We start from the raw sequence: 13,857 nt of genomic DNA, 5'->3' as shown, positions 1-13,857 counted from the left end.
CTGTGCCCAGGTCATTTTGGTCCAGAAATGGACAGAGCTGGCAATGTTAGTAGCCCACCCCACAGCCACAACTGGCACCTGCGCCTCCATAGATAGCTGCATATCCAAGAGGAACCCCAAATCTCTTCCCCAATCCTTTTGGGGCAAAAGCCTTCTTCACCACAAGCGCCTGGTAGGTCTGATAATGAGCTCTTACCCGTGTCCAGTCTGATATGCACAGAAATTTCCTCCACCTATGATCTAACCTTCACCCTTCCCTCTTCATTGCCCTCAGCATTCCAGTATATCATTGGGACCCTTGGGCTCCATTAGCTAGGTAAGGGCACCTTGGAGCGATTGTGTCCACCACCCTTTGCATGTCACCATTCCATAGCAAGACTAAGGATGCCGCAGGATTGTCAGACAGTCAGGAAATCCCCAGAGCCCTCAGACATCCATTGAATTCCATCTTGCTCCAAGGGTAGACAGTTACAATGGGTCCATACCCCTGCAGTGGAGGGGCAGCATCAGTCCAAATTTCACCAGATAACAATCCATCCTTGACAAAGGTTGTGCAACACATCCCCCCTCTAACAGAAAACTCCCTGCCTACTCAGTGGCAAAAGAACAGGTTAAGGGTATTTCCTGCTCCATGTGCTGGACCTAAGACGTACTGAGACAGCCCCATAGTTGTCATGGAAACCATGAGTTCTTGAGTCAACCAATATGAGGCATCCTCAAAGTGGAGATTGAAGTCCCCAAGACAATAGTCCTGGAAGCCTCCAACACCATCTCCAAAAGTGCCCCTGTCGGCTTGGACAGGGATGCCGTTTGGACAGTGGGGTGAATGGTAAACCAACAGCAGCACCACTCTGTCTCTGACCCAGCATCAGGTACAATCCCTCTATCCCAGCTACAGAGTGGAAGGGACATCTGGTGATGGCAAACACCTCTTTATGAACTACAGTGACCCCTCCTACCAGTCCCACCAGTCTAGGTTGGTGTTGTACAGTGTAACTAGGTGGGCAAAACTGAGTCAGTGCAGGACCTCCCAGCTCACCCTTATGCAGAGTGCATGCCCGGGCTGCCCCACTGGCTTATGCCACTTGTATTGTCCCGGAGCTAGGGGACACTGCTCGCAGCAGCACCACCTGACCTTTTGGCAAGGCGCCCTGTCTCCCAGGAAACAGGGACCAGCGCTCCAGAAGGACACTCACGCTTTTGCGTAGAGTGTCCCGCGTCCCGCCGGGCTTATGCCATTGTCCCGATTAGGGACAATTGCCTCTGCGCTTCCCCTGTTTCCCCGGACTGGGGAGCGCCTTTGCCGCAAAGCAGCAGTAGCTGCTGCGGGTGCGCCCCCCTGCTTTTTAATAGGAAAAATCTGGTCACCTTACCCAAGATTCTGCGAGCTGAGCAGCAGCCCAGAAGAGATCACAGCTTGCAGACATCTCAAGCCCCTTCTCCAGCACTTATTTGGCTGTCCCCCATCACCATATCTGCCCCTGTCTAAAAGTACTGAGATCTTACCTCCACCTGCCCTCCACTCTCCCCTGCCAGGCACATGATCAACCCCCACCCCAGCCACTGAACTGTCCCCACACCCACTCTAACCCCTCTAGCTCTTCTATGGCAGTGCGTTCCCCAGCTCTCACCACAGGAAAAACAGGGGCTTCAAGATCCCAATCAGAAACAGAGCACCCACTCTGGCTGCTACCAAGTGTTGTGCCTGACCCCCACACTGACCTCCCACCTTGGCCACTGCCTCCTTTCTGGGTCCAGTCTCCAAAAATTGAGGTCCCGTCCAATCCCTCCAAAACCTGGCTAATACGATTAAAACCCCACCAATACTGTTAAACCCCACTATCATCCTACTATACCACAATTAACAGATAGGGGGGGAAAGGAAATGGAATCATAGTTACAATTAGTTTGAAAGACTGCAAGAAATAAAATTATACATATAAATATAAATAAATAAATATAAATAAAATAAAACTATACATATTGTATATGTATAACACATACATACATGTTGGTATTAACCTTTAAGGCCCTTCACAGCCTGGGGCCCCCATATCTGTGGGACCATCTTACCCCATATGTCCCGAGCAGGCCACTGCATTCTGCGATGGCAGGGTTACAGGAAGTTCCCGGCCCCTCAATGATGCGGCTGGCCCCTGCCTGGTGGAACACTCTTTCTCCAGCTGTACGGGCCCTGTGGGACCTTGGTGAGTTCCACAGGGCCTGTAAAACTGAGTTGTGCCACTCGGCTTTTGGAGAGGCTGGCCACGGACAGGCTGCCCCCTCATGATGCCCCCGCCATATTTATACCAACTCCGGCAAGGCCTTTATATTGGTTCCATCTTTGGCACTGCTGGCCCCCTCCTGGCCTTAAGATTGGGCACCACCAACATGGGTTTTTAGATTGTTGTTGGAAGTTATGCTGCTTGCTGAATTTTACAGATTTTAGAAGTGTTTTTAAGTACTTATTATTATATATTGTTGTTGTGAACTGCCTAGCCCTTCGGGGATGAGGTGGTCTATGAAATCTAAAGTAAGTAAGTAAGTAAGTAAGTAAGTAAGTAACTAACTAACTAACTAACTAACTAACTCACACACCAATAATGACCATTATTAAAATACATTCTAATAATCCAAAATGAGTAAAAAAGCACTAATGAATAGTTACTATTATACATTTCTAGAATTTTTCTCACAAAGTTTTATTAGCATGTTATTATAATCTTTCACAGTGTGATTAATTATTTCCTTTTACACCCCTTTCAGTATAATATATCATGAAGGTTATTGATAAATTATATACACCATTTCAGCAATATCCTTCTCGTTTCACAATTTTTTGTGGAATCATATAAATAATATGCTTTCAATTTATCCTGAAATGCTTTGATTGGTCGCTTATTCACACAGCATGTTAATTTTGCCATTGTTGCATATTTCACGAGTTTATTTTCCCAGTTCTCCTGGCTTGAGCATTTTTCTGCCATCCATTTTGTTGAAAGTACTACTATGAAGGCCCCCATTTCCTGTTAATCATCATCAGTGTTACAGTAACACACTTGAACAGTGTAAATTGCTTCACAATCCTTCTCCTAGACATCCTCATGATAAACATATAAAAGAGGTCATTACTGTTTTAAATATACAGATAAGCAACTGAGTCCCATTTTGCTGTCACAGAGCCCAATATATAAATGCCCTCATATATCTCAAGGTTGTAACTTGCCTCATCCTAGGATCAATTCACATTTAAATGTTAGGAGCACTAGTACATGGGTTCCATACTAAAAAGTGGTAACTCATCCCAGTGTCTTTCCTCTGTCATAATGGTCACGTAGCTGAAGGCAGACCCAACATGTTTTGCATGAGGCCATCCAGTCAGCTGATGGCTGCGCAAGGCCTCACACCAAAGCGTCCCAGCTCAACACTTCACAGAATCATAGAGTTAGAAGAGACCCCAAGGGCCATCGTTCAATCCCCTGCAATGCAGGAACACATAATCAAAGCACTCCTGACAGATGGCCATCCAGCCTCTGTTTAAAAACCTCCACCATACTGTCGAACAGCCCTTACTGTCAGGAATTTTTTCCTGATGTTTAGGTGGAATCTATTTTCATTCACCTTGAACCCATTACTCCTGGTCGTAGTCTCTGGTGCAGCAGAAAACTAGCTTGCTCCCTCACCAACATAGCATCCCTTCAAATATCTAAACATAGCTATCATGTCACCTCTTAACCTTCTCTTCACCAAACTAAACATACCCAGCTCCTAGACTCTTTGTAGGGCATGGATTCCAGACCTTTTATCATTTTGGTTGACCTCCTCTGAACCCGTCCCAGCTTGTCAATATTCTTCCTGAATTGCGGTGCCCAGAACTGTACACAATATTCCAGGTGAGGTCTAACCAATGCAGAATAGAGAGGTATAATTACATCCCTCGATCTAGACACTATACTCCTATCGATACAGCCCAGAATCGCATTGGCTTTCTTGGCCGCCGCATCATTTATGTACTAGTTCACGTTGAACCTCTAAACAATGTAAGGTCTGGCTGTGGTGGGTTTTCTGGGCTGTGTGGCCGAGGTATGGTAGATCTTGTTCCTAATGTTTCGCCTGCATCTGGGGCTGGCATCTTCAGAGGTGTATCACAGAGAGAAGTCTGTTACACACTGAGTCTAGTGAGAAGGGGAAAGTTTAGTGGGGTATATTGTCCATGTCCCAGGGTGGGGCCCAATCAGTAAGTGTTTGGGTGGAACTTGCTATGCAAAGGTGTGGTTGAGTGCACTGTATTGCGGGTGGGGTTATCAGTCCCTTTTTTAAAGTACTGGTAGCCAAGATTTGCTAATTTTCAGAGTCTCTTCTTTCTTGTTGAAGATGTGTTTGTGAATTTCAATGGCCTCCCTGTGCTGATACACTCCTTGTGTATCACATTTACCGATTGGTTCCCCATCCTGGGACATGGAGAATATATCCCACTAAACTTTCCCTTCTCACTAGACACAATGTGAAACAGACTTCCCTCTGTGATACACCTCTGAAGATGCCAGCCACAGATGCAGGCGAAACGTTAGGAACAAGATCTACCAGACCACGGCCACACAGCCCGGAAAATCTACCACAACCAGTTGAATTCAGCCGTGAAAGCCTTCGACAATACAATGTAAGGTCTGATATTATGTAGATCTCATTGGGAATCCTGAAATATTGCCAGGGTTCTGCTCCATTAGTTTTGGGAGTCTACATGCAAAATGCTCCCTAGAAGCTGTTCACATCTTCCCAGTCATCTCTGAACTGCTGCACTAGCAATCAGCCTCCCACATGATGCTATTTAAAGTACAAGCTGAAATGAACCAGCAAATCAATGTAAAAAAGCAAATATCAATCAACCACTTTACAAAACCTACTTTAAAATCCTGCTAAGCGTTTAGTTAATTCCAAAGGGATGGAATAACAAAGCAGTGAAAATCCAAGTATCTGCTCTACAAGCTTTTGATAAGTAAATTCACGTCACCTTCAGAACTGTGGGCATTAATTTTCAAAGCTCAAATCCAAATTTCCAGTGGTTCCAGGACAAAGAGAAAGAGGCACGTGTCATATAGGAGCAGCCTTGCTGGGCCAAACCCTGGCCACTGTGTGTGTAGCAGGATATGACTGGAAGGAAAGTACTGCTGCTTTCTTGTAGCAAGAGGTTAATCAAGGCCTAGTTTGTCCTTCTTAAGAGATCTGGACCCATACTGGGGGAGCAGCAGTGGCGTAGTGCTGGTGCATTCTAATCTGGAGAAACCGGGTTTGATTCCCCGTTCTGCCACCTGAGCTGTGGAGGCTTATCTGGGGAATTCAGATTAGCCTGTGAACTCCCACACACGCCAGGTGGGTGCTTGGACTAGTCACAGCTTTTCGGAGCTCTCTCAGCCCCACCCACCTCACAGGGTGATTGTTGTGAGGGGGGAAGGGCAAGGAGACTGTAAGCCCCTTTGAGTCTCCTGCAGGAGAGAAAGGGGGGATATAAATCCAAACTCTTCTTCTTCTTCTTCTACTGGAGATTTAACATGATTCATCAACATGAGCTAAGTGCAGCCTTGACTGAAAAAGACTGATACAGACCTATCCATTCCTCAGTACATCTGCCTTTGCAAGAGACCTCCTCATTCCATGATGCAAGCCTTTTGCTGCTGATATGGGTGGAGGAACAGAGGAAGAGAGCAGTACACCACCTGTCGTGTAGAGGGGACTGAGTTTCCACCTTTTGCCCTCTGAATGATCAAGACCTAACATGGTTTATGTGCAATCTCAGTGGGGTCTCCAACGGTGTAAACCCTCAGAGTGCTGCATGTTAAGCACCTAATATCAGCTTGAAAAACTGGATGAGGTAGCAGTTCTCTGACAAATAACTACCTTTGGCAGAAGAAAGAAGCACACACACTAGTTGGTGTTAAGGCCATGTAAGAACTTGTACAGCAGCAAACCCTTTAAATATCTCTGCATTATTGGGATATTTTATGGCAAAGCATGGAGAAATTGAATCATGTGAACATGTCAGAGAAAGAAAGCCCTGTAGGTATGTGAATCTCTTTTCTTTTAGGAACTTATCTCAGCCTTCCCAGTACATTTTCTCTGGATCCTTTCACTATGACACTGACAGGATCATATCTTTCAAATTAACTGTGAGCCTAACCCACCTCACAGGGTTGTTGTGAAAATAAAGTGAAGATAATGTTATAAGCTACTTTTGGCCCCCACAGGGGAGAAATACGGCTATAAATGAAGTAAATAAATAAATAAATAGAATAAAAATGTAATGCCAGTATATGTGGGGGGGGGGAGGGGGGGAGTAGCTTTTGTTCAAAAATGAAAATAATGAGAAGGTAGAATAAAAGAGAGCACGACTCTCAAGAGTTCAGGTGTAGGGGGTCAATTGATGGTTTCAGGTAACAGATTTTTAGAATCAGGATTTAGCGCACAAGGGTTTAGGCTGCACCAAATGCTGATAAGATGGAGTCCTAAGATCTTGACCTGAATAAACTGCATTTTCCCTCCTTCACTGGGCCTTTCCGCACTTCCCTTAAGCCCCGCGCTACTCGAGGAGAGTAGCGCGGGGTCCCTCGGCACTCCCCACTGATAGGGGCGGCGACAGCGCAGCTGCCCCGAAGCTGCTGCTGTCGCGCCCCTCAGCGCGCAGCATCCCAGGCGCTCTTCTCAACGGCGCCTTTTGATGGCCCCGCGCTCTGTGCGGGGTCGTGGGGACAGCTGGGCGCGCGCCTGGGATGCTGCGCGCTGAGAGCAGCGCGCGGCATAGAGGGGAAGGACGAAAGTGGGGAAAGGCCCACTGTTGAATTTTTGTAACATATACAGTGGCATACCTGCCAAAAATGGTGCCCAGGGCAAGTACTTGTGGCAGGGGTCAGCAGAAGCGGTGGGCAAGCGGAAGAAACAGCGGGCAAGTGGCAAAAGTGGCAGGCAATGAGGCAGAAGTGACTGGGGGCAGCAGAAGTGGTGGCGGGGGGGCAGCAGGCGTGGTGGGGGGCTGGGATGGGAGAAGTGGCGGAAGGGCAGCAGAAGCTGAAGGCAAGCGGCAGAAGAAGCAGGCGAGCAGCGGCTGGTGGATGCACAGGAGTCTCTGAGGGGAGGGTGTGGGGGACTGGCCGAATGCACCTCCATGTGACACTTCAGTGCCTGGGTTGTCTGCTTCCCTGTCACCCCTAGATATGCCATTGAACATATAGCCTGGTAAAGAGTTCTGATCAGCTTGAAAGTTTGCCCAATGTTTTGTCTCATTCTGTCTGGTTTTAATCAATAGTTTTTCTTTCATGTTTTGGTTTTTGTGTAGGCCAATATGTTAGTTTACAACCTTTTTGTACTCCCGACTGCTAATATTAATTTGTTTCTGAAACAAAAAAATCTGGACACATTGAGTAAGACAGGGGCGTTTTAAAAAAGAACTTGTACCCTCTCAGTTCCTATTATGAACATGGCTCGAAAAGCAATGGGGTGGGAGAATACAAAAGAGGACAGGTATATTTCCTCAGAGAGAGAGGAGAGAGAGAGAGAGAGAGAGAGAGTGTGAGTGAGTGAGTGAGTGAGTGAGTGAGTGAGTGAGTGAGTGAGTGAGTGAGTGCGTGCGTGCGTGCGTGCGTGCGTGCGTGCGTGCGTGCGTGTTTGGAGTAGAGTCAGGTAGCACATTTCCTGGATAAAAACAGAAGGAGCAGAACAGATTTAACAGGAGGTCTGTCCGGTTTGAGATTATATATTTGTGGAGAAGGAAGTACTGGTCTGTACAGGGGAAGAGAAGGGAATATTCATATGACAGCCAAACCAACCAGTCTGATTTAGAAGTAAGCTTTGCACAATACAGCAATTCATGCTGTGCCACTGGGACAAGAGGTACAAGAATGAATCAAAACAGTTATGCAATATTTGCTTTGGACCTTGTGTGTTTATTGATTTGCAAATGAAGAGCATCAGGATACAACCTGAGCTCCACAGCAAAAACAAAAATGTGCTCACTGGTTGTTTGGTCTTGGTCATGCAGAGGGGAAAAGGTGGAAGTCCAGTGCCCCCTACTCAACAGTGGCCAGCTGCCTTGCCACTCTCCTCCCCCTTTTTCTCCACCCATATCAATAGCAAGAGGCTTGCTTTGGCTACTGAATGAGGTGTGCCCCCTCAGCTGTGATGGGGTGAGGATTACTCTCTCCGTCCTTCAATTGTATTCAGCTAAAACCACTTTCACAGACTTCACTGCACTTGTAAAAACACGTTAAAGCTCATTACATCATCGCTCCTGGGCCTAACTTTCCCATTAGCTCTGGTATTCGATTAAACGATCTGAGCCTGTTGGGCAGGATTAAAAAGGCCCTTCTGTAATAGAAGTAAATGTAATCTCCAGTGTTTGCTGGATCTCTCTGTTCAGTGCCTCAGCACTCCCTATGCAAAAGCAGCTGGAAGCTGGTCGAGCGCCACTCTCTACCCCCTGCTCCCCCCAGCCCCCACATCTTAGACTTCTATTGAGCATCTCTGCACTCATATTTCTTAGTGCTAATTGGAGAAGGGGTTTGCATTCCAATGTCAAATCAAGGAGCATTGGGGCAGCTGGTTTTTTGGTGGAGTTGCTAATATTCCACTGATTTCTTCCTCTAGCAGTTTGCCATACCCTTCAATGCCTTGCAAATTGTCTGAGAAAAAAAGCAAATACTTGGAAAAATTTCTAGATAAGGCAGCTAGTTTTGAAAAGGAACATAAAGGGATCTATGGTGCAGAGGATAGATCAGGCAAGGGTGTGTCTAGTTGTACAATGCACACAACCACACTAGGTACAAGGAACATAGTCTAGGGCTGCATCTACACCTGCTACAATAGCAGTAGCCAACAAGGCGGGAACAGGCAGGAATGATGAATGCACATATTGGATTCCTACTTCACTAGCTGCTGCTCCCTCCCTCCCTTCCAGCTCCAGCTCCCTATCTCTGTCATGCCTATGCAAAAATGCAGAGCCAACAATGACTTTGGAGGACCCCTTGTTGCCCAGAAACAACCATGTTCTTCGTTTTTCCCCTTTCTTATAAATCTGAGCTGTTATTACAGCATGTCTTGGCAAGGAAAGTGGGGGAAGCCTTTGAAGAGCTCACAGGTGATATGTGGGGATGTAAATGGTGCATGGCAGTGAGTAGCTCTGAGCCATTTTGAATACAGACTGTAGCTCCACCCTCTCCCCAAATTGCTTAAAGATGAGTCATTGAGATGGACACTCCACCCACAGCCAGCCTATAGCAACCCATTGCAACTGGGTTTCATTTTCTCCAGTACAAACAGGAAGAACTGGAAATCAGGAGCTAGTTGAGTTGTGCGACTGCTTTGGAAACAATGTCATTTGGATGTTTTAATTTACTGTGGGGGCTTCCTGCTACTTGTATAGTGCAAAATCCCTGGGTGGAAGCTAGGGTTGCCAACTCTGGGTTCAAAAATTTCTGGAAAGGAGAGAAGGTGAGGTGAGAGGAGGAACTTCAGCAGGGTGTAATGCCAAAGAAGTCATTTTCTCCAGGGGACTATTTCTGTATGCTGGAGATCAGCTGTAATTGGAAGCTGGCTATCTTAGCACTGGCAACAGCCATTGTGGGAAAGGCAGCCAACAGAAAGAAGAGGATTACTTAGTTCAGTTCCGCCTCCAACCTCTATGCAGTTTTAGAGATGTTACTATATTTGTCTCAGTGCCCACCTACCATTCCTTGTCTTGCCCTGCATCTTGCTCTGTTTAGGGTTTTCTGTTACACCTCAACCTCAACACAATGCAACACTCCCACGAATTACTCCTGTGTTTGAACAGTCCTGCTACAATGATTAATACACGTAGAAACTACTGAAACGGACTCATGAACTTTAGCAGCAGCTGCCAGCCAAGCTTTTGCCAGTGGTAGGCAGGATTGCAAGACTGTGACCTTGACATTCCTTTTGTATCTTTCAATTTGTCACTAAATTCAGTCGATGAGGCAGCTACAGTTAAATAGCAAACTAATGGTACAAGTGGAATCTTCAGATGGTAACAGGGCAACCTATGGGGGTGCCTCCACCACTCCACAATCATCTTCTTACTTAGACTTCTTATATAATTCTCACCAGTAATATTACTCACAAGTAGTTCTCAGTAATATAGAATTATATTTCCTTAATCTGATTTGCATATGTTAATAATTCTGACATGAGGACAAGAGCCAGAAAACATGTGACATTTACGATGGAGATACCACCCAAAATAGCCTCCCTGTGACATTATCTCACTCCCATAGTGACACCTGATCACTCCTGACGTGGACTTGGGCCATCAAAGTATGAGTTTTCCCTCCCCCCGCTAGTGGCAGGAAATACCATGGAGTGCAGGAAAAACAACTCATAATATGGTGGTTCTGATCCATGCAAGTAAGCACTCTTAGGAAATATAACAGCAGCACATGGAATGCCTTACTCACAGGGAGACTAGTTTGGGGTAAACATAAACAGGAATCTGGTGGCCACTTAAAAACCAACAAGATTTTATTCCTGTGTAAACCTTGATGAACTAGAGCAGAGGTGCGTTGCGCCCCCCCCCCCCCCGCCCCCTTGGTGCTATGCCACTGGGACAGGATGAAATGTGATTATGTACAGGACCCATTCACAACAGCAGAAATTCTCTAATTTTGCTAAGCTAGTTTTGTCTCAGTAGACTACCCCTCTAGTTTTCAGCAGCTTGCCTAGGTGTAGTGTAAGGTAATGGCCAGGCTGGTTCTACTTTTGTTGTAGTACTCCTGTGATTCAACTGTGACTTTTAAGACACACTTGGGGTGAAGCCAAGTTGGTAAGTCAGCGTTTTCAAACTGTTAAAACAGTGAGCCCATGTTTAGCCCCGAGCTCCATCTGTCTTGTGTCCTCAGCAGTTTGTTGTTCCCAAACTCTCTGCCTCCCAACTTGCCCTAAGCGACATCCTGTCACCTGTAACATTCTTGCGCAGCTCATCATCTTGCTCACGCAAAGTGCGCATCAGCTCATAAATGCCATTCTCCTCCACCAGCATCAGCTTATTTTCAGCGCTGTCATAGATGAGGTTGCGCATGGCACCAGTGGCATGGCGCTGCACCTCATGGTTGGAGTTGTTGAAAAGCTTCACCAGCTTGGACACAGCTTGAAGGCTACGAGCCTGCAGCAGCCAGAAGAAAAGAGAAAGAAGCAAACAGACAAATCAGAGATAGAAACCAAAAAGCTAATCTCTGGGCCACCCTCTCCTAATCTCCAATAGCCTATGTCATCTGAGACAATCTCCTTTTTCCCCAACTCAGATAACATCCATTCATATTCAGCAGTTCAGCTAATTTACATGGTCTGTGATGGACACTACATTATCTTAAGTAAGACACATCAGTGAGTAAACCTGCTAACATTGTTGGTCCCTTTGAGATTCAGGCTGAGGCTCTGGACAAAGCACATTATGGCAGGGGCCATAGGTCAGTTGTTAGTGCTTGTGCCTCAAACAGAGAAGGTCCCTAGTTCAACATCCCCAGAATCTCTAATAAAAAGATCTCAGATGTTGTGAATGGTTTGGAAACCCTGAACAGATGGCAGCAATCAAGAGTTGAGCTGGATGGACCAAAGGCTTCATTCATTATCAGGTAGTTTCATATTCCTACATGCTTCTATCCTCCTCACCTGTTTCTTGGCATCATTGTCACTATAGCACTTGTGCTGGATGTAAGCAGCCCCAAGAACTTGAAGGTTGGGGTCACTGGCCATCAGGTACTTCACTGCAGAGGGAAGGTCAATATCATCAAACCTGAAAATCAAAACAGAGTCAAAGACGACATGATGCAGGGCCCTGTAAATAGTGTGTTTTTTACAAAATCCAAATTCTCATTATACAAACCAATTTAGAGGAATGCTTTTGTGGCAATTCTGAAACTGTATGCTAAGAGGTGGGGAGGGTAATTTTTGAAATTTGGTTTAGCTGGCCAGGGAGAAGAAAACAAGCCATGCAAGAAAGGGATCCTGCACAAAACTGAAGCCTGCTTCATTGTTATTAGAAGTCTTATTCAGATTTCTGAACCTTTGCTCTTCTGTTCTCTCATTTTCAGCATTTCTCCCTGATCACAAGGGCTGCAGACACAATTTTGTTTTTCAAAGAAGACTAAAGATTTGCAGACTGCAAAACTCCAAAATAACTTGCAGATTCTGTGCAGTGTGTTGACCAAGACTTCAGACAAAGCTGAATATGTTCCTGCCTATTATTTCTGAAAAAAAAGAATTCCCAGCATCAGGAATATCAGGAAAAAGTGAGGTCTATTATATACAAATATAATCTTTACAAGATATATGGAGTCAATCTCACATTAATGATTATTCAGGAGCTTCCAGTTTCCCAGCTCTGACTTCACAGCATCCTAACAAACAGCTTGCAAAATCACAGAGTAAAAGCCTGTATCCTGTGCTAACTTCTCTCTCTACTTTGCCACTATAGCAACTACAAGATCTCCAGAGTGATAGCAGTACCCCAGCCATGTGGAACAGCAACAAGTGGGAATCAAAGTCCTGCCTAAGACACCAGGCTAGTCACCAGGATGGAAAGTACAAACCTGTTCCAAGACTATGGTGTCTTCCACACAAAGACTTCCCAACATTACTGAAATCAGAACAGATAGCCTATGTGCCAGACACCTGTTTCCCCAAAGAAAAACCTCAACTTGTTTCTCTTTCCTTGGAGGCACCAGCTGGAAATACAGCAACATCCCTCTTCCTGTACGTTCACTATAAGGCACTCACCCGCCAGAAAAGGACGGCTGGGTCATGAGTGAGTTGTGACCATCATACATATCAATGGCACGCAGGTCTTGCAAATGGTGGTTGGAATCAGCCAAGCTTCGCACAGAGGGGGCACGGGAACTGCGCTCCATTACACCTGCATAGGAGCTCCCAACACCTCCTTGGGAAGACTGGATTCCACTGAAGGAGCCACTGTTGATGCGGGAGCGGTTGTTGCTCTGGAAGCGCTGCAAGGTGCGCATGGCTGGTGCACGGATGACTGTCCTGTTTTGGGGTCCATCCACACCATCCATCCAGTTGAGGGGCCCCTTAAATCCAGCATTAGATCCAGCACTCATCTGCCTTTCAAAGGAATAGGATTTGGCGAAGCTGCCCCCTCCCCTGTTTTTGTAAAGAGATGCTTGTGCCAATGGGTCCATCTCAGACATGATACTGTAGCGATCATCTATGCCCCCAGGACTGCCTGGCCCATCCGCCAAGCGCAGGGAGTGGAGAGACATAGTGTCGTAGTTTTGACGGGCCCGATAGCTTCGTTCATGAAAAGAGCCAGGGCGTGAAGTAGAGTTGGCAGCTTGAGACAGAGTATAATTCATGCCATAATTTAGGCCCTTGGGCCCAACACCATTGCTGACAGCGGCTATCCTCTTGTTGGGTCTGAGGTCCACAGCTGAGCGGGAGGACCAGTTAGTAGTCTTCATGGTGCTGTATCCTTTCTTTGACTGATAAAGCTGAAGGAGACAGGAAGAAGAGAGAGTAAAAATGAAGCAGTGAAAACATGGCCTGTTTTACCACATCTTTCCTGATTTGTGTATGAGATTATAGAATTTATGAAACAAGATGTAGTATATTTAAAATGGAAAGAAATTAAGCAATGATGTCAATGGTTAAAGGCAAACTTGTTAACAAATTAAATTATATTTGTGGTTAGTCCTGCAAATTTCATTGCTGGCCCCAGCTAAAAATTCAATTGAAGTGGTTTAACACCTCCTGTTTATTAATTGCTAATGGGCATCATCTGCAGGCTATATTCTGGTCTGTAAAGTATGTGCTGCTCTATAAATAGTCGTCTTCTTCTTCTTCTTC

At 45.9% G+C, this 13,857-nt stretch overlaps 1 protein-coding gene across 2 annotated transcripts in view; it reads right to left on the bottom strand.

The window, feature by feature from the left end:
- PKP3 (plakophilin 3) overlaps nt 1–13,857 on the bottom strand; it is an 86,351-nt gene that overhangs the window by 16,301 nt on the left and 56,193 nt on the right. For both annotated transcript variants that reach the window (XM_048486285.1, XM_048486286.1), the window contains 3 exons: nt 12,775–13,502; nt 11,668–11,791; nt 10,957–11,161 (listed from right to left, as the gene is read on the bottom strand). In XM_048486285.1, coding sequence (XP_048342242.1) covers nt 10,957–11,161; nt 11,668–11,791; nt 12,775–13,502 — 1,057 coding nt within the window. The remainder of the gene's footprint in view (nt 1–10,956; nt 11,162–11,667; nt 11,792–12,774; nt 13,503–13,857) is intronic.

Source organism: Sphaerodactylus townsendi, linkage group LG02 (genome assembly GCF_021028975.2).
Source record: "Sphaerodactylus townsendi isolate TG3544 linkage group LG02, MPM_Stown_v2.3, whole genome shotgun sequence".
Taxonomy (NCBI): domain Eukaryota; kingdom Metazoa; phylum Chordata; class Lepidosauria; order Squamata; family Sphaerodactylidae; genus Sphaerodactylus; species Sphaerodactylus townsendi.
This window is presented reverse-complemented; position numbering and strand designations above follow the sequence as displayed.